The sequence below is a fragment of the Pelophylax lessonae genome, assembly GCF_965119305.1.
Source record: "Pelophylax lessonae genome assembly, chromosome: 2".
Classification (NCBI taxonomy): domain Eukaryota; kingdom Metazoa; phylum Chordata; class Amphibia; order Anura; family Ranidae; genus Pelophylax; species Pelophylax lessonae.
The window spans coordinates 62,011,680-62,037,810 of NC_138769.1; the positions used below are offsets into that span (position 1 = coordinate 62,011,680).

Genomic DNA, 26,131 nt, shown 5'->3' on the forward strand with positions numbered 1-26,131 from the left:
GAGTGCTGAGATTTTTAAACTTTGAACTGACCTTAGAATGTAAATATATCATATTGCAGGTAATAAGCAGACCTAATAAAGTCTAATCCACCTGTCACATTCATGGTGTTTTATGAGGAGAATTCCCACCTCCGGTCCTCTAGGTTCTTTCCAGTTCTGCATTTCAAGATCATCTCACTTGTGTCCAGGTGGTTCTATCATTACCAAGGCTGGCTGTGCCAGGATAATTAATGCTGCAGGCTCGCCTGTGAGAAGATCCTGAATAACTTCTCTTTTTTGTCTGGGGAATGACTGTTTGAGAAACCTTGATACCGGTGACAATATTAATTAGCTGCAAATCTGTATTATACTACAGCGGAGATCTGCCAGCATCCATCGAAGGTTGAACTTTGTGTCCTTGACTTTAGAGATAATGCTGTAAAACTTCAACTTAAAAAAAAAATGTTTCTGTAGGAAGATGCATTCTGAAATATTTCTCTGGTTTGGAAATTTATCATTGAAAATATTTAGCTAAAGACTAGTACTAAAGCTTCTTTGTCACTAAAATCCAAATGTGAGTAAAAGGTACATTGTAAGGAACATAGTAAACACTTATCTCTCACACTGCCCATGCCACTGAATGCTGCTCCATAGGATTGAGTGAACAGGGCAAAGTTCAGTTCACAGAAGGTTTAATGAACCCAGGAAAAATTCACTAAATCCGAATCCCACTGAAGTCTATAGGAGCAGAATCTTGTTATTTTTTTCTGGCCTGTTTGCAAACTTTTGTAAAAAAAAAAAAAATCTAGCTACATAGGTAGCTGGGCATTGCCATGGGGGACATGTATTAATGTAAAACAAATAACATTTAATTAAAAACACCTTTTAGCTTGAATACAACTTAAAGGGCAGCCTTAAAATTTTACATTAAGTGTTCAGGGGATGCCGTTAACACGCATGTGAAGTTGTAGAGGAAGTTGTTTTTGTTTACAAATGGGTTGGGGATCTTTCATTTATTTGTGGTAGCACTACTGCCCCTAAATGATAGGGCCCCACTGGCTTGTTTGTAAACAGACTAGGGATCTAGTTGACATCATAACCAATCAGCCAGGGGTTTAGACGGCTGGTGAACTAGCCAAATATGGTTAGTTTGCTGACTAAACTGTGAACAGGCTGGGTTTGGGTCGAACTCATGCTCAGTCTGAACCCGAAATTCATCCCTTAATTGAAGAGAACTTGATGGCATAGGCGTTGCTCTATGGGCCCCTGCTGAACTTTGTGGTACCTCCTTACAGGTATAGAAAACATTATAGGAAACAGTAATAATGTAGGAACTGGCAGAAGGAAGGAAAGGTGTTTGCTATTTTCCTTTACAGGGAGACTTTTTTTTAACCACAATTAAATCACTATAACCATATTAAAAGTGTAATTTATGTTCCTGTTTATACAGTGCCCTTCCTTACCAGCAGATACCAACAAAAGGTTATTGTAATGGGCAAAGTAGCCCAACTGGCACTGGGTTACCACCAGAGGACACCCCATTTTGGACTTGCATTACCGATAGGCCAATTATTTTTAACCCCAAAAAAATGCCCCATTCTGTAATCTTTCCCTACAATATACAATAGACTTTCTAGCCTGAGGCTCGGTTTTTAGAACATCAGTGGCAGAAAACTACATCTAAGGGCCCATTCACACTATATGCCATTGCACTACACTGGGCAGCCTTGCCCAACACAGTCCCAAGACTGACACCATTTCAGTGCAGTAGTCTGCTGTTACAAAAGAAGGAAATTTTTTTCACCCTGGTTACATGAGAAGAAAAGCGATTTTGTGGAAGTATCACCAACAGTAACTTCGGGGCTTGGTGGCGTAGTGGGGCTCGGCCTTCCCCCCGGCGCTTATGTTCCCACTGGGATGCCGGGGGGGGGGGGGCCTTGGGCTGTCACTCTCACTCTCCTCCATATCTTCTCGGCCTTGCAAAGTAATGTACCCCCTACTTCCCTCCTAGGTTCTTTCATCAGTTTGGTTGTATTTTGGTTGTATGTGTTGATGCTACTACTTGATTCGCTGGTATTCTGAATGTGGCTAGTCTGGAGTAATGTTCGACCCCCCCCCTCCCTCCCCCTTCCTCACCCTTTCTCACCCTTTTTCATTGTCCTACACGTTTTACAATGACTTATTACTATTGTTTATTCTTCTCGCATGTTTGTACAACTTTTGCAAAAATTTCATAAAAAACTATTGTTAAAAAAAAGAAAAGCAATTTTGGTTATTGAATTGTACAGGATACAAATCTGACCATGTTGCTGCTGGCCACTGCTTTTTTGCACACAGAGTATGCACGGAAGTGGTTTATCTGTCAGTAAGAACCACATATTCCGACCAGTGGCCTTTCATCTGTAATGGCTCTTCTTCAGGTATCCAAGTCACCAGAGACTTGGATGCTTCTTATTGACTGTCAAGTGGTGAGTTGCCCTTAGGATCCAGAAGTGGAGTCTACAGGAGTAACATCAGTGCAAGAGGGATGTCGGGGACTGGCTGGTGTGTGAACATTTACAGCTCTAAATTAGCAGTCCCCAGCATCCAGAAAGGTTGCTGGGAAGGTACATGGATGGCGAACTTGGGTGAGTATATCTTGTTTTACAAGGTAAGAAAAAAAGAATGTGTAGGATGGGTGACAGTTAACATTTGCCTGGAGCTGAGCCTTAAAGAGACACTTCATCTCTGCAACTAATAAAGATTCTAATGGTGCCTCTAGCTCCACAAGAAGGTCAGATGGAATGAACTGTGATGGTAAATATTATACATGTAGGTTTTTTTTTTTTTTACACCTTTCTACTTTCCACAAGCATAACTTCAGACTTACTTTTGTCAGCATGTGTTCTACAATCGTTACCTTTTCTCCATGGGGAAGGGAACAGACGGCACCTTTGGCTAAGTTGAAAAAACAGTTTGCAGTGGATCCCAACCATGCCACAATTAGAAAAAGCAGTTTGGATTTCTCGCCACCAGTTGTTCTTGAAATCTGACTGTCTATGCTGCTGTTACCCCCCAAAGTATAATTGCTTTACACATTCATTTAGCAACAAAGTATTTATTTTGATGGTAATTTACAAGTAACTAATGCAGACCTGTTTACTATAACAAATGAGCTGAGAGGATGGGAGATTGTTTATAGTAGTCTCAGACTTCACAAGTTACACTCCGTAAAGCTTGATTAATGTATGAGAGCTACTTATATTTAGACCCCAATTACAGGTGTTAAAATTCCTGAGCTTTACATGGCTTTGAAGCAGAAACACCTTATCAAACAGCACTAGTTACACAAGTGTGGAAACACTTCTTTTATGAGCTTTTCAAATCTGATAAAGTGATGCTTAGAAAGCATTTTTCCTGCCAAAGTCTTTTTACAGCCAGAGGACATTTTGGGCTTTTAAATCTAAAGATTTTTTATTTTTTTTTATTTTAACGTTTCAAATGTCAAATGCAGTTGTCATAATACTCGGCTGTCTCAGAGAAGATTATATGATTTCGCCAGTGACATCATCTTTTTTTTTCAGGTTAGATACTTTTATGAGCCAGTTCATACCAATACTCTTTAAATGTGTTTCCCGTGAATTAGGAAAACATGGGAACTACATTACAGTTTACTTCACATGGTTTTCTAATGCCTTATTTATACTCCGCTGTCCAGCTGTGGTTCAGTTTTAAAAAATGGTGTTATTCCTTTTAGTCCCCTTGCACATGGCACTGTCTTGGAGCAGTGCATCCCCATGGTGTTTTAGTGTGCCCAGCCCTGGCACAGGTAACCTATCAAAGTTTGTAGCAGGCTGTGGCATAGCTGTGCTGAGTTGCACCCATGTTTAAGGCCGTATACATGCAAGGACGAAGGTTCTGAACGCAGAAAACTTACATTCTGGACCTTCGTTTCTGAATGCATAGGGACAATGTTCAGCCCTATCCAGTCACAGCCTGCCATAGAATTTGAAAAGCTGCAACCTGTCCCTGTGAATTTGTGAATGGGTTTACATATTGTGAAGCCTTCCATGATTAAACAAGAGGAGATGAGGATGGGCGGAGCAGCTGCAAATGACTATGCAGCTGCAGGATCAGAGACCTGAAGGTCTAGCGCTGAAATGTTGGATGTAGAGCAATAGCTGTATTCATAGTGCTCAGTAAAAATATCAATTGTAAATAAAAGCGATAGATCCATGAGGTTGCATACACCTCATTTGACTTAACCTTAATGGAAGTACAGAGCAGTGGGTGCTGCAAAAGTGAGTATCAGACCAGATTCACATCTCTGTGGTAATGCAGGCACATTAACATTGCATATCAATGCATATTGTGTTAGGCAGCTCATTTATTTTGAACAAACTGCCAAAGCACCTCAGCAAGACTAAAATCATACCTGATCCCATTTCAGTGCCGGTTCACACTATAGCGAGTGCGCCGATTGCATGTAATTCGGAGCGCACTGCTCCTTCATTACATGCGATCGGAGGTGCGGATGCGAATTCAGCCATACACTTTGTATGGCTGAATTTGCACTGTATCCGCACCAAACACGCACATGACCCTTTTTTCCAGCCGCATCAGGATCGATTGCACAGTGGTTCACACTTGTGCGATCTGATCCTGTGTGAACTGTGAGAACGCACTGCGATATGCGATCAAACTGGGGGTGTCGTTAACATTTCATTGACACCCCCTGCGTATCGCATATGGCAGTGTGAACTGCCAGATGTGCGTTTGCGATGCGGGAACAGGCTGCAAATTCGCAGCCTTCCCACATCGCACAAGTGTGACCCAGCACTCAAGGGGTGTCATTTAAAATAAATAGCACCCTTGTGCACCAATGCAGATATGATCGCAATGTACAAATACATCAAAGGTGATTATATAAACTGTAATAACCTCTTTACCCTTTATCAAACTGGATAAAAGGAGGTATAATCTAAAATTGCACAAGAGATTATTTATTATTTGAGCAATGAAAAGGTGGAACTCTTAATCTGATATGCCAATATGGGTAAAACACAAATTCACACTTGCACAATGGTTGAACTAGATGGACCTGTGTCATTTTTTGACTTCATTAACTATGTAACATGCAGAGGTGTGAACCTGGCCACACTGCCAAAGCTTTCAGGAGAACCTGTCATTTTGCCCTGAATGACTAAAGCAACAGATTCTCTTTAGGACAAACCTTACATAGAACAGATTCTCTTTAAAGCAACAAGTGAACAATCCTATCTCTCCCCATCTCATACAGAACTTGTATACCATCAGTATTCACTATTCTGGCTACAGTAATCTAACATCTAGTTGGCTGCTATGGGTTATTGGACTTTGCATTACACTGTGATGCTTTTACCAGATTTCACAAGCCTGCTGGATTTTCAAGTGATGACCAGTCTCAATATCAATCAGCTGGGAAGGAAAGTTCTAATTATTGTAAAAACATCTCTCCAGATAATGGAAGACCATTTTATTAGCCATTGTTACTGATCTGAATGATCTAATCAATGTGGAAGGCACGTGGTTGAAAGCCACATGATGCAGTCTGGTAATCAAGCCCGTTCTGACTACACTGCAGTAATAATCATTCAGGCAGCTTACACATCCATCTGTATCAGCCCCCTGGTACAAAGAGACATGCTATCTACATTTTATGTCTGTTTATGGCATTCACAAAATCTTCAGCTTGTTTAGCATAATTTAAAAGTGATTTTTGTTGTTAAACTGGAACAAGACATTTACCAAATGGGAAGAAAAAACTGCCACTGAGCAATTACTCAGAAACAACATCATTACTGTTATAGTCTGTCCACAAAATTCTTTATTTGAAGCTAAACATCAGGCAGATATAAAATTCTAAAAGACACAAAGTAATGTAGCTTATTTGTCTTTAAAGCGGAAATTTACTTCAAAGAGGAGGTTTCTCTTTATATCCCCCTACCCCCCCCCCCCCTTCTCCACTATATTTTTCATTGATTTGGCAGGTACCCTCTCAAACTTTTGGTCAGATCAATGCAGCGCGTCTACCAAAAGTTCTCATCTCCCCCTTGCTGCCCACAACTTTCTGGGACACATCACAGAAGGCTGCTGGACCATTCACAAAACGCAGCACGGTGTGCGCATCCACAATGGGCAGCTAGCTTTGAAGCTGCAAAAAATCGCAGCCGGCTGCCCACAGTAAACACACCAGTGACCTGAAGACTGGCGGAAAACCAGTTAGGGTGAGGACAGCACTCGACCCCGGAACAGGTAAGTGTCCTTTTTTTTAAAAAGTCAGCAGCTACAGTATATATAGCTGATGATCTATAATTTGTTTCAAACGGGGCAAAGATCCTTTTTCATAAATCCTTAAAATGTTTTTTTAAAAAGCACCTGGATGTGCAGATACCTGAATTTGACCTGTATTGAATCACTCCATCTGGGAGAGGGAGGTTCTTCACTGGGAGCAAATGAGGTAAGCTGCTTGCAACAATGCCGGCAAAAAAAATTGGAGAAGAGAGCAAAGTAAACAGGCGTATGATCTTTTTAACCACTTCCGCACTGCTCACTAGAGCTGTACTACGGCAAAGTGGCTCGATAACGTCTGGCGACGTAGTACTACGTCACCAGACATTCCCCTCTCTCGCTCGCTCTCTCGCTCGCTGTATTCAGTCACAGCGGGAGTCGGGTCAGGGGAGAAGCGGCGGCTTCCCTGATCATCGGGGAATCGAGTGTGGAGATCCGCCTGCTTGTGTAAACAGAGCGGGTGGATCTCCTAAGTGACAGGCAGGGACAGATTGCAGGGTTCAGCATAGCTGAACCCTCGATCTGTCCTTGTGTCACATAGTCCCCTCCCCCCACACACGTCAGTAAGCACTAGGCATACATTAACCCCTTGATCACCAATAAAAATTAACCCCTTCCCTGCCAGTGTCATTTTTACAGTAACAGTGCATATTTATAGCACTGATTACTGTAGTAATGTCACTGGTACCCCAAAAGTGTCAAAAATGTCAGTCAGGGGTCCGATCTGTCCGCCACAATGTCACAGTCCCGCAAAAAAATCGCATATCGCCGCCATTACTCGTTTAAAAAAAAAAACGCCAAAAATGACATGAATCTTTCCCTTAGTTAGTAAACGCAATAACTTTTGCGCAAACCAATCAAAATTCGCTTATTGTGATTTTTTTTACCAAACATAGGTAGCAGAAAACAAATTGAGTTGTGAGGTAAGGACACCATTGTATTCCTCCCGGCTAAACAAGATTGATGTCCCATTTACCTACAGCTTCCGGGGATGTCATGTATCCCAGGAGGCCTTGGCATACTTTAGAGTGCATGCATTGCTGACCATCATCAGGGAGCTGATTGTCTATTCCTTGTTCTTGTAGCTGGTCCACTAATGACCTGCCACAATGCATGCAAATTATCAGAGGGCTGGTGGCTGCAAGAACCCAGAACACACAGCAAGCCCCTGATGACATAAGTAAAGAAGATGGTGGTTGTGGGACCTCATGTGTGGTGGCTGATTGGCAGATTGAAGCAGAACAACTCTGGATTGCTGGACATGTGTGTATGAATTTTCAGGCTATCGCAGTCAACAAGGCAAGAGGGGGTACTAAAAACACAGGAGGCTGGTGAAATAGGCAGTGTTTAAATCTTACAATGGATAATGAGATTTGCTAGCTGTCATAGACAATTTCTGGTTATTTTTTACAATTGACAGCTTCTAAATATGTGGCCACTGTGACAACCTGTGGCCACACTTTATTTCTTTATTTTAGGTACTTATATATCGCTGTCAATTTACCCAGCGCTTTACATATACATTGTACATTCATATCATTCCCTACCCTCAAGGAGCTTACAATTTGAGGTCCCTAACTCATATTCATACATACACATACTAGGGCAAATTTATACAGGATCCAATTAACCTACCAGCATGTCTTTGGAGTGTGAAAGAAAACCGGAGTACCCGGAGGAAACCCACGCAGGCACAGGGAGAACATGCAAACTCCAGGCAGGTAGTGTCATGGTTGGGACACCACTGTGTCGCACATGATCAAGAAGCCTGCCCCTGCCTCCTGGCATTAAAATTATACTAAAGAGAGAGTTCCAGCACTGGTCTATATCCCCTTTTGTGACTAAGTGAGTAAGTTTGTGATCTTATTATAAACATGTGCAAAAAAATGTGTTGTGGCGTAAACAATTAAGTGTGTAACACTTAATATACATAGTGACTTTCTATAAACAATATAGGCAATATCTAACATGCAAGTAAAATGCAAATATTATACAAAACATGCATAATAATACAAACTTCAGAGAAAGCAATTGTGCAAAATGGCAAATAAAAGTGCTAAAAATTACAAAGTGCACCGTTCTCACATATATAAATGGATACATAAAGTCCATAAAGTTCTCAAAAATTGAAAAAGAAGGAAAAAAAAAAGGGAGTCCCACAAATAAAGATCCCCAATGCTTCAACATATGTTTATAATAAGATCACAATTTTACTCAAAGTAGTCACAAAAGGGGATATAGACCAGCTCCGGAACTCTCTCTTTTTTCTAATCATTGCTTATTGGTTTTATACCAATTATTGAAATGGCAGCAGTCAATACACATGATTTCCCCCTCAATTTATATCCACAGGCATTGTATTAACTTTTTTCATACATTAAAATGATACTAAAGTCTTGTTTTTTTTTCTTTAAAAATAACAAACATGCTATACTTACCTGCTCTGTGCAGTGGTTTTGCACAGAGCAGCCTAGATCTTCCTCTTCTCATGTCACTTGCTGGCTCTCTTGGCCCCTTCCTCCTGTCCAGTGCCCCCACAGCAAGCCGCTTGCTATGGGGGCACCCGAGCTGAGCTGCAGCTCTGTGTGTCCATTGAGACAGGTAGCTGTGGTTTGGCCCTGCCCCCGCTCTCCTAATTGGCTATATGACTTTGATTGACAGCAGCGGGAGGCAATGGCACCACTGCTGTGTCTCAGCCAATCAGGAGTCCCGGATGGCCGAGGCACATGTGCACATCGCTGGAAAGAGATGGGCTCGGGTAAATGTTAGGGGGGCTGCTACACACGGATGCATGGAAAGCATTAAGATATAAAACCTTCTGCCTTTACAATTACTTTAACAACCTCTAAAATAGCAGTGTAATGTTAACATTACATAGAAGGGGGAAGCTAGGTGGAATTTATAAGCAAGCAAAATGCAAGCAAACTATATGCAGTACATTTTAATGTGTTTTTACATGATGTTATGTGAATGGGAACATGTAACAAATATGAAGTAGGTGTTATCCCAATTTGGCTGCAAAAGTGCAAATACACTTTAAAAATATTAATAATAAAAATTATACACACTAAAAGTACAAAATAGTTTCCCTTTAAGAGAAATATAATTTTCTTTTCCAGCAGACAGCAAAGTAGAAAACGTTCTGGTCACTTTCTGATTAAATCTTGGTGAAGCATGTCTTATGAAATATACAGTATGTCACCTCATTATTCTCCTTACAGTATTGCAATAAGTAAAATAACCAATAGGTGTCACATATGTGTAAATGTATCCTTTCTTGCGATTCAGTGAAGAGCTCCAGTTAACAGAATACAAATAAGAATGCACCCTTCCCACATGATCGGTGTTAAATGGACCTTATAAATCACAACACTTACAGTGACCATTTCCAAAGTAGAGTCTTTTTTCATCAGGGCTGTGCACAGATTTATTGTATCCACAGAACCTGCAAGAGCAAACACAAGCATTCATTTCCTCAATGATACAGAAAAACATGTTGACGTTACGATAAGACAGCATGTGCATTGTTATGGCCCTGACTCGTGTACGTAAAAGGCGGACAGTTCACCAAATGGCCAAGGAGGACAACTAAGGACTTGATAAGAATTCTATAAACACTTCACTTGACCTTATTTACCAAAGTGTTTGAAATAAAGTTAAGCTGGTTAACAAAAAATCCAAATTCGGTCGGTTCAGCAGAAACTGGCTGAATTTTGATCCATGTATTGGCAGGAAGTTTGTACAAAAGTCAACCTACCAACTGACTTCTGCACAACCACCCTATCGGGTTTTCCCCTCTTGATCAGCACCACCAGCTATAGCCGGCAATGCTGAACATTGTATTCTGATGGCAGGGAAGTCTCCCAACTGTAAGAATACAATAGCTCAGTGGGGAGGATTCCCCTATCCAACATGAGTGTGTGGATGGGGGAATCAAGTCATTTTTTTTCATTCAATCTCTGCTTGAATGAAAAAAAAAAAAAAAACAGATTTATTTATGGGCTGCCCAATGCTGGCCATACACACACTGAATTTCGGTCATTTGCAGACTGAACGATTAATTATCATTCGAAAGGGAATTGTCCACTAACTGATAGAATAAGCACATTTATATGATCTTTTCCATGTTCGTAGTGATCGTTTGATAACAATAAAAACATATAGGACCGAATATTATTTTTGTTTCGATTATAACATACATGTATACACTTTAGTTGAAAGGGTAAAAGTTTTTGCTTCAGATCCATCAACATTAGCCGGGCCTATGGTCAAAATCGTCGGTAAATTTGGGTACACTAACAGCACAAATTTCGAACGATCTTTCTGAAAACGACCAGTTTCAGCCAAAATTCTTTGTGTGTTTGGCCAGCATTAGGCATACATGTATCATCTGGATGTCCAACTTGAGAAAAAGCTGGCCATACACTGCTTAATCACTTTCTGCTGACTGACAATTTTTTAGCTGCGTATGGCACTGCTCTATTCAACAAAAGCTGATTGCTCAATTGACTTTTGTTGCAGCAGCTTGTCCAAAAATTGTTGCCTAAATAGCACCTGCAATAAATCGGGTGTAAGCTGTAACAATACAATAGCCCGGCAGGGGGATTCATTAATACATGTTATTAGATATCTTTTGTTTGGCCCACAGACTGAATGAAGGAATCCTATATGTGTATGGCCAGCTTTACAGTATGTGTGATAGTGGAAGGCCAGAAATTGTAAAGGAACCCACTGTTAAGAAAACAGATCTTGCAAATGCAGTCATCCAAAAAATAGACAAAGTAGCATTTTCCACTTAGTGTACAGATTACCTCTAGAAAAAAAACTTTTTTTTTCAGGTGTGTCAAGTTTTTATTGCTGTATGTGTTCTCATTAGAAACTCTCATTCTTCACTTTCTGTTATGCATAGTCTACCCAAAGTGAAGGGAAAAATAAAATTGGGATATTCCCCTCATCTCTTGTTCCCATGACATCTCTGTTTAGTGGAACTGAGGGTGAATCGTTTCACTGGAGGTGCACCCAGGAATAGACACCTGATATAGGATTCAACCTTTTTTCCATGCTACAACTCAAAAATAATGTTTTGCCTGAAGTTCCACTTTAACATTACAATATGGGCGGCACAGTGGTGTTGTGGTTAGCACTTTCACCTAGCAGCAAGAGGGTCGCTGGTTCCAATCCCAACCACGACACTACCTGCCTGGAGTTTGCATGTTCTCCCTGTGCCTGCGTGGGTTTCCTCCGGGTACTCCGGTTTCCTCCCACACTCCAAAGACATGCTGGTAGGTTAATTGGATCCGGTAAAAAATTGGCCCTACTATGTATGTATGAATGTGAGTTAGGGTCCTTAGATTGTAAGCTCCTTGAGGGTAGGGACTGATGTGAATGTGCAATGTATATGTAAAGCGCTGTGTAAATTGACAGCGCTATATAAGTACCTGAAATAAATAGTACTAAATTAATTTTGTGTGTGAGAATGCTAAAAAAATTGTTGCAGTTTCCAAGCAAATAGCCCCAATTGCCCTGACTTCATTCAGCTTTTCTTTAGCTAGAAGGCTGCAAACCCATCGGATACTTCACAGTGAGAATCCAAAAAGAAGGTGCAGTAAGGGCAGGTGACACTTATAAGGTGTTGAATGTTAAAGCTGAACTCTGGGATAAGCAACAAAAATTTTCTAAATACAAGTGTGTATTCTTACTTGAATCATGGTATCCTTTGTGTATTTCTTCCAGTACTGTGCAGTAATCCCGTGTGAAACCTTATTTCTACGCAGAGCTCCATGTAATCAAGACCAATCACTCCTACCCTCTCTCCTTGTGCAGGGAGACTGGTCTTGTCTCTGCCCCCTCCTGTATCTCTCTCCAGGCAGCCTGTAGTGGGAGGAACTGCTGGGCCTCCTTCAAAGCTTTGCTAGGCTCTACATAGGCTAAGTACAGCACAGTAATAATGCCACTGCTACTTTTACAGGGTAATAGTTAGGTTTGTAAAGACATTTGGTCACACAAAGTGTATTTAATTGCATGGTGGTTATTGAGGAAGATAATTAAAATAAATGTTAGTGCCCAGAGTTCAGCTTTAAATCCTTCAGAATCCCTCCTGGTGACATTTTAAATGAATCACATGACTGTTGTCATAGGCTCTCTATGATTGGGAGCCAGAGGGACAAACAAAGTTGGGGAGCGTCTGCGCACTACAGAAACATACAGAAACATAGTTACATATTTACATAGTTAGTGAGGTTGAAAAAAGATACCAGTCCATCCAGTTCCACCCATAATGTGTATGTGTTTGCTGTTAACCGTACATTATATACCCCTGTATGTTGTGGTCTTTAAGGTGCCCATCTAATAGTTTTTTGAAACTATCGATGCTCCCTGCTGATACGACTGCCTGTGGAAGAGAATTCCACATCCTTACCTCTCTGACAGTAAAGAATCCCTTACGCAGTTTAAGGTTAAACCGGTTTTCTTCTAGTTTTAGTGAGTAGCCCGTGTCTTATTGAATTCCCTTTCTCTGAAAAGTTTGTTCCCTATGCTAAGGTCACCAGTAGGGTATTTGTACATTGATGTCATATCCCCTCTCAAGCATCTCTTCTCCAGAGAGAATAAGTTCAATGCTTGTAGTCTTGTAGTGTAAACCTCGGCTTCCATCAACTTATATGGACAGAATGCTTTACATGGTCGACAAGAGGTTAAGAACCATGCTGAAGGCTGTAGAGCTGCATAACAGAAAATGACTCACTTATTCTATTGCAGGGACCCATTTTTAAGATTTTTCATTGAAATCAACAGACTCACTTTAAGACATGTATACAATGTCAACATAGTCATAGTGTATCTTATATGAATATCATATACACCTTTCAAAAGGTGTATTTGTTGGAAATCATAGATAAGAAGCAGATTTTTTAAAAACACACTGCAAGTCTACACAGTGGAGAGAATTATGCCACTGAAGACAATTGTACATAACTTTGCATGCATGACGATTATGCCCAATTCAGGTGAAATGTGTCATAAAGACATAGCTGACAGGTGCAGACTGTATGTGAAGCCTGTGCTTTCACTTTGGGACATGGTTGATATATCCAGAGTGTGGCCTGAGGCCATGTATTTTTAAAAAAAAAGGTAAGCACTTTTTAGGTGTAGAAGGACTGGCATGGCGGCTGTGGTTCATGTTGTTCATGTTGTTCAGAGATGCTCGTTAAAATATTAAAATATTAAAACAGTAGAATAGAAAAAGAAAGTAAATGACCCCAGGGAAGCAGACACAGGTGTTTGAAGCAGAAGAAAGAAGTATGAGGCATGATCATTAATCTAAGCCCCACCATTACCTTTGTATCAGCAATATCAGAATGGTAATACCTTGTTTCTACTACCTGTATATCTCCGTCATTAGTATAAAACTGCAAATCTCACTGTTTCTAGGCTGAGTTTATTATAGTTAGAAAAACATTATATCTGATTGCTTGCTTTGGGTTATTGCATGGGGTCAATGCATTCTATAGTGCTCTACTAATGATAAACCCACTCATAGCATCAGGGTGAGTGGACACTGGAAGACTGAATCTCCCTTCAGGTGACTGCAATGGGGAAGTCTCCTTATTTGAGTTCTTGGCTCTGCCACCCACTCCTGCCATTACAAATCCAGGTAGTCTCATGTCTTCTGCTGACCCTGCATGACCCCTTTGGAATGATCAAAATAGGTAAGAAGATCTAAAAGCAGCTGCAGAGATATTGTTGCCAAAAGTTTTAAGAGATATAGGATGCAGGTGAGTGTTTACGCAAGGTGAACTCAATCCTGAAATGAAATATCACTTATAGGTGGACTGGGCCATTATGTAATATTTTATCTGAGGTTAATAATGACCTTGGAGTCAGCAAAATAAGGCCCTTGATATTGGCAAGAAGGTAGAGCTAGGTTCAGTTAGTAGGACAGCTCTATGTCTACAGGTGCACTGTATCAAGAATCAGATTTTGTAGAGGTCTCAGTGGAGGTTTAATGATCCCTGGACAGTTTGATGAGGTTAGTGCTCAATAATCAGGCAAGTTGGGTTCATGCACTGGGTCAGGTATTTGGTGGAGTGAGGCTTGCTCTAGTGATGCTACATTGTTTAATGCTTCCAGCTGTGTAAATCTTGATTCCCGTATAAATGTGCTTATTTATTGACTCTCTGAGGATCTAACATGATTAAACCCGTTTATTATTTGTTCTGAATATGATTTTAAAAAGTGACTGTGTGAACCAATCAGCCATTATCCGTCCAGGAAGCTGCAGGCATAATAAGATATGACCTCACATCTCTTTCCCAGCTATATGTGTCCATGGAACGTCCAATCCTATGGGATTGCTTCTAAAGGAAACTGAAAAAAAATCCACAGCCGAAAATTTATCCCAAGCAACACAAAACCCAAAATAACAAGTCAAGCCGCTATAGCTGAAACCGACGGATCAAAGAGTAATGGACCTTAACATCTAAAACGTTGCATTAATCTGCAGGAAAACACGTGTGCATTGAGCTCGACAAATTTGAAGAATGAGATTTTGGACGATTTAATAGAAACACAAGGGAAGCCTGAGGTCCATGTGGTTATGAAATCTAATCCTGCAGTTCTTGGAAAGCCACTTGCATAGCGTAGTTTACACATAATCAGTGCGCACAACCCAGGCTTCTCCTAAGTGCCTAAGATGTCACACCTGGCTTTAATAGAAATAACACAGTGCATGAGATAGTAAACTTAATCAGGCATACACAGGTCAAATCTCAGGCAATCTGATTTAATAAGGTGTGAAATATAGCTACAGAAAACAGCAAACAGTTGACAATGTACAAAAAGAAAACATGAAGGCTTATGTTAACAGCTAGAAAATTCCTGCAATAACCTATGAAATAAACCAAATCAGCAAGCCCCCTTTTTTTAAATTGTATTTTGTTTTCTTGTTGAAATTACAGTGCGCCTACCATCTGGGCTATATACATACATACTGTTTATGTAGTAAAATTACATAAAAGTCAATAAATATAATTATGCTTCACCTTTCTATTTTGGGTGTAGGTGTTTAGTGTGCCTAAACTGCTAACCTGTTTAGTAGGATAATACTAAAAATAAAAGTATATCAAAGCCAAACGTTTTTAGGTTGTTTTTTTTTTTTTTTGGATAGTGTAGAAAATAATTTCAACCCCTGTCAGGTTTTTATTGCTATTGTTATAAAGTCCAGATGCAAAATAATTCCAATGGAAAATCTGAAGAAAGATTGTAAACAAAGCCAATGTATTTCAGGGGTTAGACCTCTCACCCATTCCACTGGGGCTTGAGAGAGAGGAATCCATTTACGCGGACGTGATAATGAAGAAATACTTTGAAATGGAAGACTTTAGTTCATCAGCAACTGGTTGGAGTAGTCTGATTTTACATTGGATAATACCTGTATCTGGACTTTTAAACATCAAGGTGTGGAATTTCCCTTCTACACTTAAGCAGGGTATACATTAGTGACCGACCGATATTGTTTTTTTAATGCCGAAACTGATATTTTGGTCATTGGATATCGGTATTGGCCGATATCTGCCGATATTTCCATACATGTAAAAAATATATATTTTTTATTTTTTATTTTTCTAAAGGTACTCCTTGTGGAGGGATCTGGGGGTCTAAAAGACCCCAAACCCCTCCTCGGCACTAAAAAGCAAATTAAAACGCCAAGTTTGTCTGTTTTGAATGCTGTCATTTTTTTTAATTCGGCGCGTAGAGTACCCAGAAGTGATGTCATGACATCACTTCCGGGTTTTTTACATGGAGACCTGGGTCTTCTCTTCAGCGGCGGCTGTGGTGGAGATCGGATACCCGGGTAGGATACCCGGGTCTCCCGGTGGGACGGGAGACCCGGGAGAGCCGCAGAAGGCGGTGGGAGGGGGGATGTCCCCTCCGGCTCCTTGTAATGACAGCTGAGCGGCTTCCCAGCAGCATCGGTTGTCATTACAAGTCAGCCGACCGTCGGCTATGGACCGGTACTGGGGTGATGCCTCTAGCTGCAGGCATCAACACGGTAGAAGCACTTTCCCTAAATATCGGCAACATCGGTAACCTCGGGGGGATATATCGGTAAAAGTGCACATCGGCCCCCGATTTATCGGTGTTGCCGATAATCGGTCGATTCCCTAGTATACACGCACGGCTTTACTCGTGGGTTGAAGGAAAACAAAAAACAGACAGATCTCCATATCTCCCCTTCCGCACTATAGTATTATGACAGCGGGGAAGCTGGTTTTCTAGAATGACCGTTTAACAGACATCAGTTGTTAGACTGACTTCCATTGCACTGAGAGGAGGACATACAGACAGAACGTCACCTGATTCATGCTTCAAGCCACATTTCGGTACGTATGTATGTGACTTTTTTAGTTCTGTCAAAGCCATTGTCACCAGGACTGAAGGTGATGAGAATTCCAGAAATTTACACTTGTCATTGACAGGTGAGAAGAAGGCAATCTTTCAGTGGAAACAACTTTTCAGGTGGCAACTGTCTGAAAGGGGCTTCCTCACATTTACTGTTTTGTCTCTCTCTGGGACAAGAAGTAAAAAGAAATCTTCCCTAACTTAAAAAAAAAGAAAAAAAAAAACATTCCCCACTCTCTACAAAACTAGAAAAGGGTTTGGCTTTAGATACACTTTACATGTTTTAGAGTTTTGAGGACAGGGGTAACAGACATGCCAGGGACTACCAGTCGCTGAGGACCCACCTCTGATTCTGATTTAAGAATGTTTGGAAAGGTTTCCTTTACCAAGTAATGCAAATGCATATACCTGTACTTTATGTATGTTATGTTAGCCTTTACAGATTTTTTAGTTGCTATGGACAATGTTCCTATCTTCTCCTCCAATCTTGATGCAAGATGCTTATTGTGCTACTGGGTCCCCTGCTTTTCCTCCATTCTTGTACTGCAGTCTCTGTCAGTCTGTTTGGCATTCAACATTCTAGAGCAGCCATTCTCAACCAAGATTCTGTGGAACCCTAGGGTTCCTCCAGAAGTTGCTAGGGGTTCCTGGAACTTTAGTTGATTGACTTGTCATTAGATGGCACCTGCATAATTTCAGTGTCAACACCACCTGGCAGAGGCAGATGCATGAACCTAATGATCATTCTAGCTGTCTGTAAGGGTTGCATTCTGACCAGCACTAAATGGGGCATTTTTCCTACTAGACACCAATTCTGAGGTATTGCTCCTACTAACCACCAATGAATTGTTTTTTTAAGAGTTCCTTGAGACCTGAAAAGTATTTCAATGGTTCCTATGGGGTACAAAGCTTGAGAAAGGCTGCTCTTGAAAGTGTTAGATGCCTGTGTCCCCACACTGCTATCAGCAGTGATGTAGGGGTCAGATAATGGAACCACAACATATGGAGTCTTATGAAGTCTACAGTGATGGAACAGAGGTGGTGTAGGAGACACGGGCCACCAGAAAGGTGAGTATAAGTGTGTTTCTAGTGCTGGAGACATTTAGATTGATTTATACAATTTTTTTAAACAATTGTCAGAGTTGTGTTAATTCTATTTAACTGATATTCTATTTCTCTCTGTTTGTTTCCATTTTGGGTAAATGAAAGAACTGGAGTGTAAATTACTTGTTAATACAGTAACTAGATAGAGATGAGAAACCTACTATTTTCTCATTTTAAACACCTGTTGTTATAATTATCTCTTTAAACATTTACATATCCATCCATAAATGTAATTAAACTGTCTTCTACATGAGCCAATTTATAATGTATGTTCAGTAATTTAGAACTACAGATATAAAATACCCGCCGATGTATATTATACCTTCAAACCTTGATGTTAGCACCACTTGTAAGTTCAAAAAATATCTAACCTTTAACATAAATATACATTTGATTATTAAAGTGTATGTTCAAGCATTTTTTTTCATTGCGGTTAGAGTAGAGAAGGGACCCCGTGTCAAGTGTTTTTCTATGTCCCCACTGGGAGGGTCACTCTCGCTATTTGTCATGAAGACCATTGTCACCAAGATAAATCTGTTAATTATATGACTTAATTTTCAAACACAATAAGTTAGAAATTTCTAATAGACATACTTAACAATCAATAGATATGCCATACCTGAGGAAATTACACTAATGTGTGTAACACAACAATGTAAAATTACATCTTTTACAATGGTATTTCTTTAATTATGATGTAAAGCATTGTATTCATATATGACAACTTCCTAAAATTGTTTGTACTAATTTATACATCATTAACCCTTTTTTAAAATTTTTGTTTTTATTATTTTAATATCTTCTTTTCTGTTAATTTATATCATATTATACCTTGCATGCTTTCATTCTATTCTTCAATAAAAATGTATTGAGAAAAAAAATAAAAAATAAAATCCCAACATTTTGAGCTGTCACTAGAGCAAGAAGTAAGGGTAAATCCTCCAACAGGGGACACTATTCATATGACATTTAGAGTGTTTTCTTCTAATTTTGTATGGTTTCCCAAGGACAAAAAGTAAAGGAAAATATACTGTACCCCCAGCAGGACACAGGCAAAAACAAAGAGAAAAAATAAATAGGAGTGTTAGCCCATCCCTACTCCTTGTAACAACAAATATCAAAAACATTTTTACTTTACATACATTTTAGTGATATATATTGAACATAAAAAGATATAATAATATATTATAATATTTCTACAGTTTAGGATGTGTAGGGGAAAGTTAAAACCCCAGGCATTTTTTCTTTCTTTCTTTGTTTTGTTTTCTTTTATTTTATATTAATGCAGTCTATGTCCTACTGGGGACTTTTCATTTTATCTTATGTGCTATATATAAAGATCTAAAATGAGGAGGTGTAAAAGGAGATTTTACATTAAGATATTAACAATACTTTGTGAGCTTTAGACAGATGATATCACAAATGTCCACACTGGAGAATTGCTGTTCTGGTGACAACTCCAAATTTTGGATTTTCTTTTACTTTTAACTCTGGTGAAAGTGGTCACCAGGACAAATAGAGAGTGTAAATCTTCCCAGCATAGACACAGACAGCGACAAAAACCTGGGTACTGTGCTCCTAAGTACCCTATACAGCAACACAAAGCATGGTAGGGTTGCCAACCCTTTCCTACTTGACCCACAACTAAAATAAAATTGTTTTGGGTTTGGATACACATACATTTTAAAATTTCCAATAATGAATTATATAAACATGCATGTATTTGTGTGGACAATCCCGAAAAAAATGTATATACATCCGGTGTATAATATTGGAGCAGAAAAATTAGACAACGAACCTTCCAATGAGCACGTACACCACCACTGTGAGCAGGATAATTACTATCGCTGCTGAGATGCCAATCATCACAACCTGACTATTTTCACTTGAAATGGAGAAAGCTAGAAGAATAAAAATAATAAAATATGTTAGTTCTTCACAAGAGACACATGAGTGATTCCAGAAAATAATGACAAAATCAGCAACATTCTGTCAATAGCAACAAAAATTGAGTTGTACTGTGCCTTAGAGAACAATGCCACGTATAGTATAATATAAAAATGAATAATTGGCAATAATTATATAATGTGTACTAAATTGATATAATAATTTGTTTGAGACTTTTTACTAAAAATTACAACTAAGCAACAGTCACCGCCAGCCCTTACACACACGGTGCTAAATGCTAAAGTACATAACATGTCATTGGAACTTTCAGACCATCTCTGAGCAATGTTGGGGACATGTAACACCAGTAACTTTGCAAAAGAGATGTTTAGCAGCTACAAATCACTCTGATCATCTTCTCTGTCAATTTGTAACTAGAAAAAGAGTTTCTGCTGTAGATTGATACTATGATTGATATTGGAGCTCCACATTTCTGGTGTAGTATGATCCTCAGTAGCTGCAATGGATGTACCTAATGAAGTTGGTGATTCCGTAGATAGTTCTAAATGCTGCAAAACAGTCAGTCGCTACAATTTCCCGGAATTTTTGTTACACCGAGCTTTGGTTGACAGCAACTTGCTGGAAACAAGAATGCTAATCAGAGTTTCTATCAAGGTTTTCTTCATCCATAGCATAGTGGGTAGTAGTCAATCACATCCAACTAGACTTCTTGGAAAGGTCTAATGGCTTAATCAGTTTAGAAATGTTTGTTACCTGAGAAAGCCTTTCGGAAGAGTGGTGCAACGTCTTTCACATTACAGAATAAGTCCACCTAAATGTGACTAAGCACTATTAGCTGTGCTAATGTGATTGATTCTTTAGTGGTTGCAAATTGTTGTTATATGGCCTTTAGTTATGATGCAATTTCAGGATGTGCTATTTACTTTGATCCTGCTGTAGCATAAAGCAAAGAAACATCCTTCCTTAGCTGTTTGGGCTATTTGACTCTATAACTGTTTTCTGACTAGAGTTTGGGGGCAGTTGAGCCCCCTTCTGTGTCCTTGTAAACAAGGTCTTAAAGAATTAAGGAAATGAGAGGGCTGTTGGTTGGAGTCAAATTATGTGATGTCTAGTCCATAGTATGCATACAACATTGTATATATAGCAACAGAGTAGGGAGCACATCTACAGACCAGGACAGAGAAAGAGCAAGAAATTCATCAAGGAAGGGAGCTCTGTAGATGTAGTGTAGATTATGATTTCTGTAATTGGAAATCATATGAGATTGGGGGGTGGGGGGTTTGCTAAACTTATGCAGATGCTGCCTGATCCAAATTGTTTAAGGTCAGTTTCTACAGGGATTACTTAAGTGCAACATAAAAGTCATCATTATGGCTTCTCACAGTGAATAGATCGAATCAGTGAAAATGCGGTCAAGCTCAATGTAAACAAAGCAGTGTTTACATTGGCTCAGGTCTGTAAAGACAGCTCTCAAAGCAAAAGGATCAGACGGCAAAAGTAAGAGATTATATCCCACAAAATTAGCTTAGTATGCCTTTATATAGTATGTACAATCATCTATAAAACAATAACATTGTCTCTGGCTTCAGAGACAAGCGTGAAACTAGGAACAGCCGAGGGTGTCTATCTACTAACTGAACTATGTGTGTTATCAATAGACCTGAACAGCAAGAGATACATTTACACAAGCTATGTAAATCACTTACAACATATCAGTAGAGCACTCTACTGACCAATATGTTGTATTGGGGCACCTGCCTTTACACGCACATGAACTTTAATGCCATCCCATTCTTAGTTCGTAGGGTTCAATATTGAGTTGGCCCACCCTTTGCAGCTATAACAGCTTCAACTCTTCTGGGAAGGCTGTCCACAAGGTTTAGGAGTGTGTCTATGGGAATGTTTGACCATTCTTCCAGAAGCGCATTTGTGGGGTCAGGCACTGATATTGGATGAGAAAGCCTGGCTCCCAGTCTCTGCTCTAATTCATCCCAAAAGGTGTTCTATCAGGTTGAGGTCAGCACTCTTGGCAGGCCAGGCAAGTTCCTCCACCCGAAACTCGCTCATCCATATCTTCATGGACCTTGCTTTTTGCATTGGTTCAAATCATTTGCTGGAGGGGGGATTATGGTGTTGGGCTGTTTTTCAGCGGTTGGGCTTGGCCCCTTAGTTCTAGTTATTATTATTATTATACAGCATTTATATAGCGCCAACAGTTTGCGCAGCGCTTTACAATGTGAGGGAAGACAATACAGTTACAATAAAATTCAAAACAGGAGGAACTAGAGGGCCCTGCTCGTTAGAGCTTACAATCTAGAAGTGAAGGGAACTCTTAAGGTGACAGCATACCAAGTCATTTTGGACAATTTCATGCTCCCAACTTTGTTGGAGCAGTTTGGGCTTGGCTTTTCCAACAAGCAAGGTCCATAAAGACATGGATACATGAGTTTGGGGTGGAGGAACTTGACTGGCTTGCTTAGAGTCCTGACTTCAATCCGATAGAACACCCTTGGGATGAATTGGAGAGGAGAATACAAGCCAGACCTCATCCAACATCACTGACGGCCTGAAGAAGGAGCGGAGCTCCGCAACGCGTCGCCGTTCTATCTCCCTGGTGTCTCGGGAAGTGACGTCACGGCAATCCGACCGGCGGATCCATGCTGCATCACCACCGCTGAGGATCAGCACGTCCCCTGCCTCGCAACAGGAGATCGCCGCTTGTCCTCTACAGCATCAGCGCTACTGCCTGACCGGACAGCCCACCCTGGATGTGACTTCAGAGACCCCCCACTGCTTTTAAGATGCCTGCCTTTATGCACCCTTTGTGAGTAAGATTCTTCTTGTGTGTCCAATAAACTACCTATATTGCTACACTTAGATCGGCACTTGGCCCTCTCTCTCTCCCTTCATCCAACATCAGTGCCTGACCTCATGAGTGTGTTTCTGGAAGAATGGTCAAACTTTCCCATAGTCACTCTCCTAAACCTTGTGGACAGCCTTCCCAGAAGAGTAGAAGCTGTATGTATGTACAGCATATCAATATTCACATTACTTTTTTTAAACAAGAAGACAAGAAGTCTAGCCTAAACAAAAAATGTTCTATGGTTTCAAAGGGCAGATCTATTTAGACCTCTAATACACCATAACTTTTCCTTTTTTCATTACACAGTACAAACTAAACATTTCTGAAATCTTTGAGATTAAATTCAGAATGACTAATATAGGTTATTGAACACCAATTCTGGATTGAAAAGCGTCCTTTAACAATGGATACTGTTCAGTTTCCTAAACTTACCATAAAGAGTTCTGCCAATAGTGTATAAGCAGCCAATCTGGGATGTTATGTGAAAGGAACAGTGCGCTAATGAGAATCAAGTACAGCATACAAACTGGACAGATTAACAAGCTTTAAATCCTAAAATGCTGGTCATTGTTCTCAATAAATACAAATCCAGACCAGCTACTTGGCAGGTCCTTTCAAAGAAAAAATAGTGTAAAATCTAACCAAAACAGCCACACTTAGTTTACTGGCACCCCAATTAATTTTAAAATCGTATGTTAACGCAGGGCAGCAGTGCCAAATCCTTAGTCTGTTTTTCTGTAACAAATCACAAAGTGAACTTAAAAACAGCGATCATGGCTTAAAAAGAACAAAAAAAGTTTGTGTGTTAAATTTATTTACAGCAACTAGCAATTTAGTGATGTAAAGAACAACCGTGTAATTGAGTTTAATTCACTTGATAAAACACATGTGAAAATAATAGCAATGGTCCAGTGCTAACCCATGCTAACAATGTAGCTGTGGGTGGCATATTGTATTTCACTAATAACGTGTGTTTACATGATTTGGGGTTAGGACATCATTTCTACACCCAATTACAGCCAGATCATTTCAACACTTGTGCTGAGAGTGAAGCACTCTGATAACTAACTAATGATGAATCTAGCAGTCCTTTTGGCACAATATAACAGGTTGTTGTATATCTTAGAGTATAAAATATCACATTTCCTAGATTGTGTATTTCAAAGCAGGAATGATAGTGATTCTATAAAAGATCCTAACCATGATACATTTATAACAGCCTAACAATAAAACATTCTGCTCTGTAAACAGTAGACACATTTGGGTACAATGCCACGATCTCCTGGTATCTTTGTATTTATAAATGCACTAAAGCTGGCCATATGTGAATAGAAAATAGCTTGAAAAAAGTTTGTTAAGCTCAATCGTTTAACCTTCGAAATGTTAGTGGGCTCATTTCGATTCTCAAAATGCAATATTTAATGCCTAAAGAATGATCCGTCATGCCGGAATTTTGCTGTGCAATCGAACAATTTTCTAAACATTAGTAGTGGGATCCATGGTAAACAATTAGATAAAAACATACAGTGCACATGCATGTGAAAATGTTATCCCTGGAAGTACAAGAAAGAATTTTCTCCTTGCTGGACTTTCGTTCATACAGGGAAACAGAAAATATTAACCACTAGCTGACTGCTCACAGTAATCCTACTGCGGCAGTGCGGCTCCCCTTGGTCCAGCGATGTAGGCCTATGTCGCTGGACTCCTAATGGTCTGGGGGGCGGGTGCACGCTGCCGGAGGCTCGCTTCCGCTGTGTTTAGACACAGTGGGAGTCAGGCCAGAGGAGGAGAGGCGGCGATCGCTGCCTCCCTTCCCCGATCGTCAAGGAAAGTGTGAGAAGACCCGCCTGCTTATGTAAACAAAGCAGGCGGATCTTCTCAGTGACAGACAGGAAGAAATCACAGGATTCAGCATAGCTGAACCTGCAATCTCTGTCTATGTTACAGAGCCCCCACCCCCCACAAAGGTCAGTAAGCATGAGGCATACATTTTACCCTTTGATAGCCCATAGGATTAACCCCTTCCCTGTCAGTGTCATTATTACAGTAACAGTGCATATTTATAGCACTGAATCCTGTAGTAATGTCACTGGTCCCCCCAAAAGTGTCAAAAATGACAGTTAGGGGTCCGATCTGTCCGCCGCAATGTCACAGTTCTGCAGATCGCTGCCATTACTAGTAAAAAAAAAAAACAATAAAAATGACATAAATCTTTCCCGTAGTTAGTAAATGCGATAACGTTTGCACAAACCAATCAAAATATGCTCATTGTGATTTTTTTTACCAAAAATATGTAGCAGAAAACAAAGTGGCCTAAAATGTTAAAAAATTTTAATTTTAACATTTTTATTTTTGGGAATATTATATAGCAGAATGTGAAAAATATTGTTGTTTTTTTTTCCAAATTTTCGCTATTTTTTTGTTTATAGCGCAAAAATTAAAAATTGCACAGGTGATCAAATACCACCAAAAGAAAGCTCTATTTGTGGGAAAAAAAATCATGTCAATTTTGTTTGGATACAGCTTTGCACGACCGCGCAATTGTCTGTTAAAGTAACACAGTTCCACATCGCAAAATAGGGCCTGGTCAGGAAGGGGGTAAAATCTTCCGGTCTTGAAGTGGTTAAAAACAGTTAAACAGTGTGACTTCCAAAAAATTAAACCTGAACCCATTGTCCCTGTATTGCAAAATCAGACACAAGAATGTTTTAAGAGCCAAGGAAATTCGTCTTTTTTTATATTGTGGGACCAGACACTGTCCCACAAGTTTTGTTAGCTTTGTTAGCTCACAAAATAAATACAGTTTGAGAGTGGGAGGGTTCACAAAGGTCAAAAATCTTTACATAATTTCCGCTGATTGTGTGATCGATCGCCAAAAAATATACCATTTATGTCGTTAATGATTGATAATATGTTGACAAGTGTGGAAAGCAATTGGACACAATGATGGCCTTACCACACAGACGTTCGACAGATCTTTATCAAAAACAAATGATTTTTCAAACGATTTTTAAATCCATGTATGGCCAGTTTAAGGCAGGCCACACACGGTGAACATTTCTTTTCCTGCAACCACGGGTTGCAGGAAGGAAATTTGCATGATTCCCCCATCAACACAGACAGTGCTGACAGGGGAATCCCTCTTGCCAAGCTGTTGTCTGCTCCTAGCAGGGGCTGTCCCCACTGGGAGAAGACAGTGATTATCGCAAGAGAATCTAGCAGACTGGTTGTACCCAAGTTTATTGATCGATCAACTTGGCATTCAGGCTGCCCATTAATAGTTGCAATCTCGGCCAGTTTCGGTATGGTGTGTATGGCTGGCCTAGGAGTAGTAGAGTGTAACTACAAAGATTAAACAATGGGGACTAAAGCATTGTGAAGTAGCAGCTTAGCTGCAGAGCAGGAACCCTGGGGGCTTTTGCGTTGTATTGCTTTGCAGTAACATCAGTTTTGTGGAGACCACTATTTTGAATGGTGCCCCAATGCGCTAAGGAAATCCAACTCCGAAACAAATGCATTTCAATGCACCACTATCATGCATTGTAATGTACTGTGTTGGAAAATATGTTG

The 26,131-nt window shown here is 40.0% G+C and overlaps 1 protein-coding gene across 2 annotated transcripts in view; it reads right to left on the bottom strand.

Annotated features, from left to right (window-relative positions):
• The window catches only part of EPHA3 (EPH receptor A3), a 499,175-nt gene that overhangs the window by 85,348 nt on the left and 387,696 nt on the right, over window positions 1-26,131 (bottom strand). For both annotated transcript variants that reach the window (XM_082244783.1, XM_082244782.1), the window contains exons 8-9: window positions 19,589-19,691; window positions 9,666-9,733 (exon numbers count right to left, since the gene is read on the bottom strand). In XM_082244783.1, coding sequence (XP_082100909.1) covers window positions 9,666-9,733; window positions 19,589-19,691 — 171 coding nt within the window. The remainder of the gene's footprint in view (window positions 1-9,665; window positions 9,734-19,588; window positions 19,692-26,131) is intronic.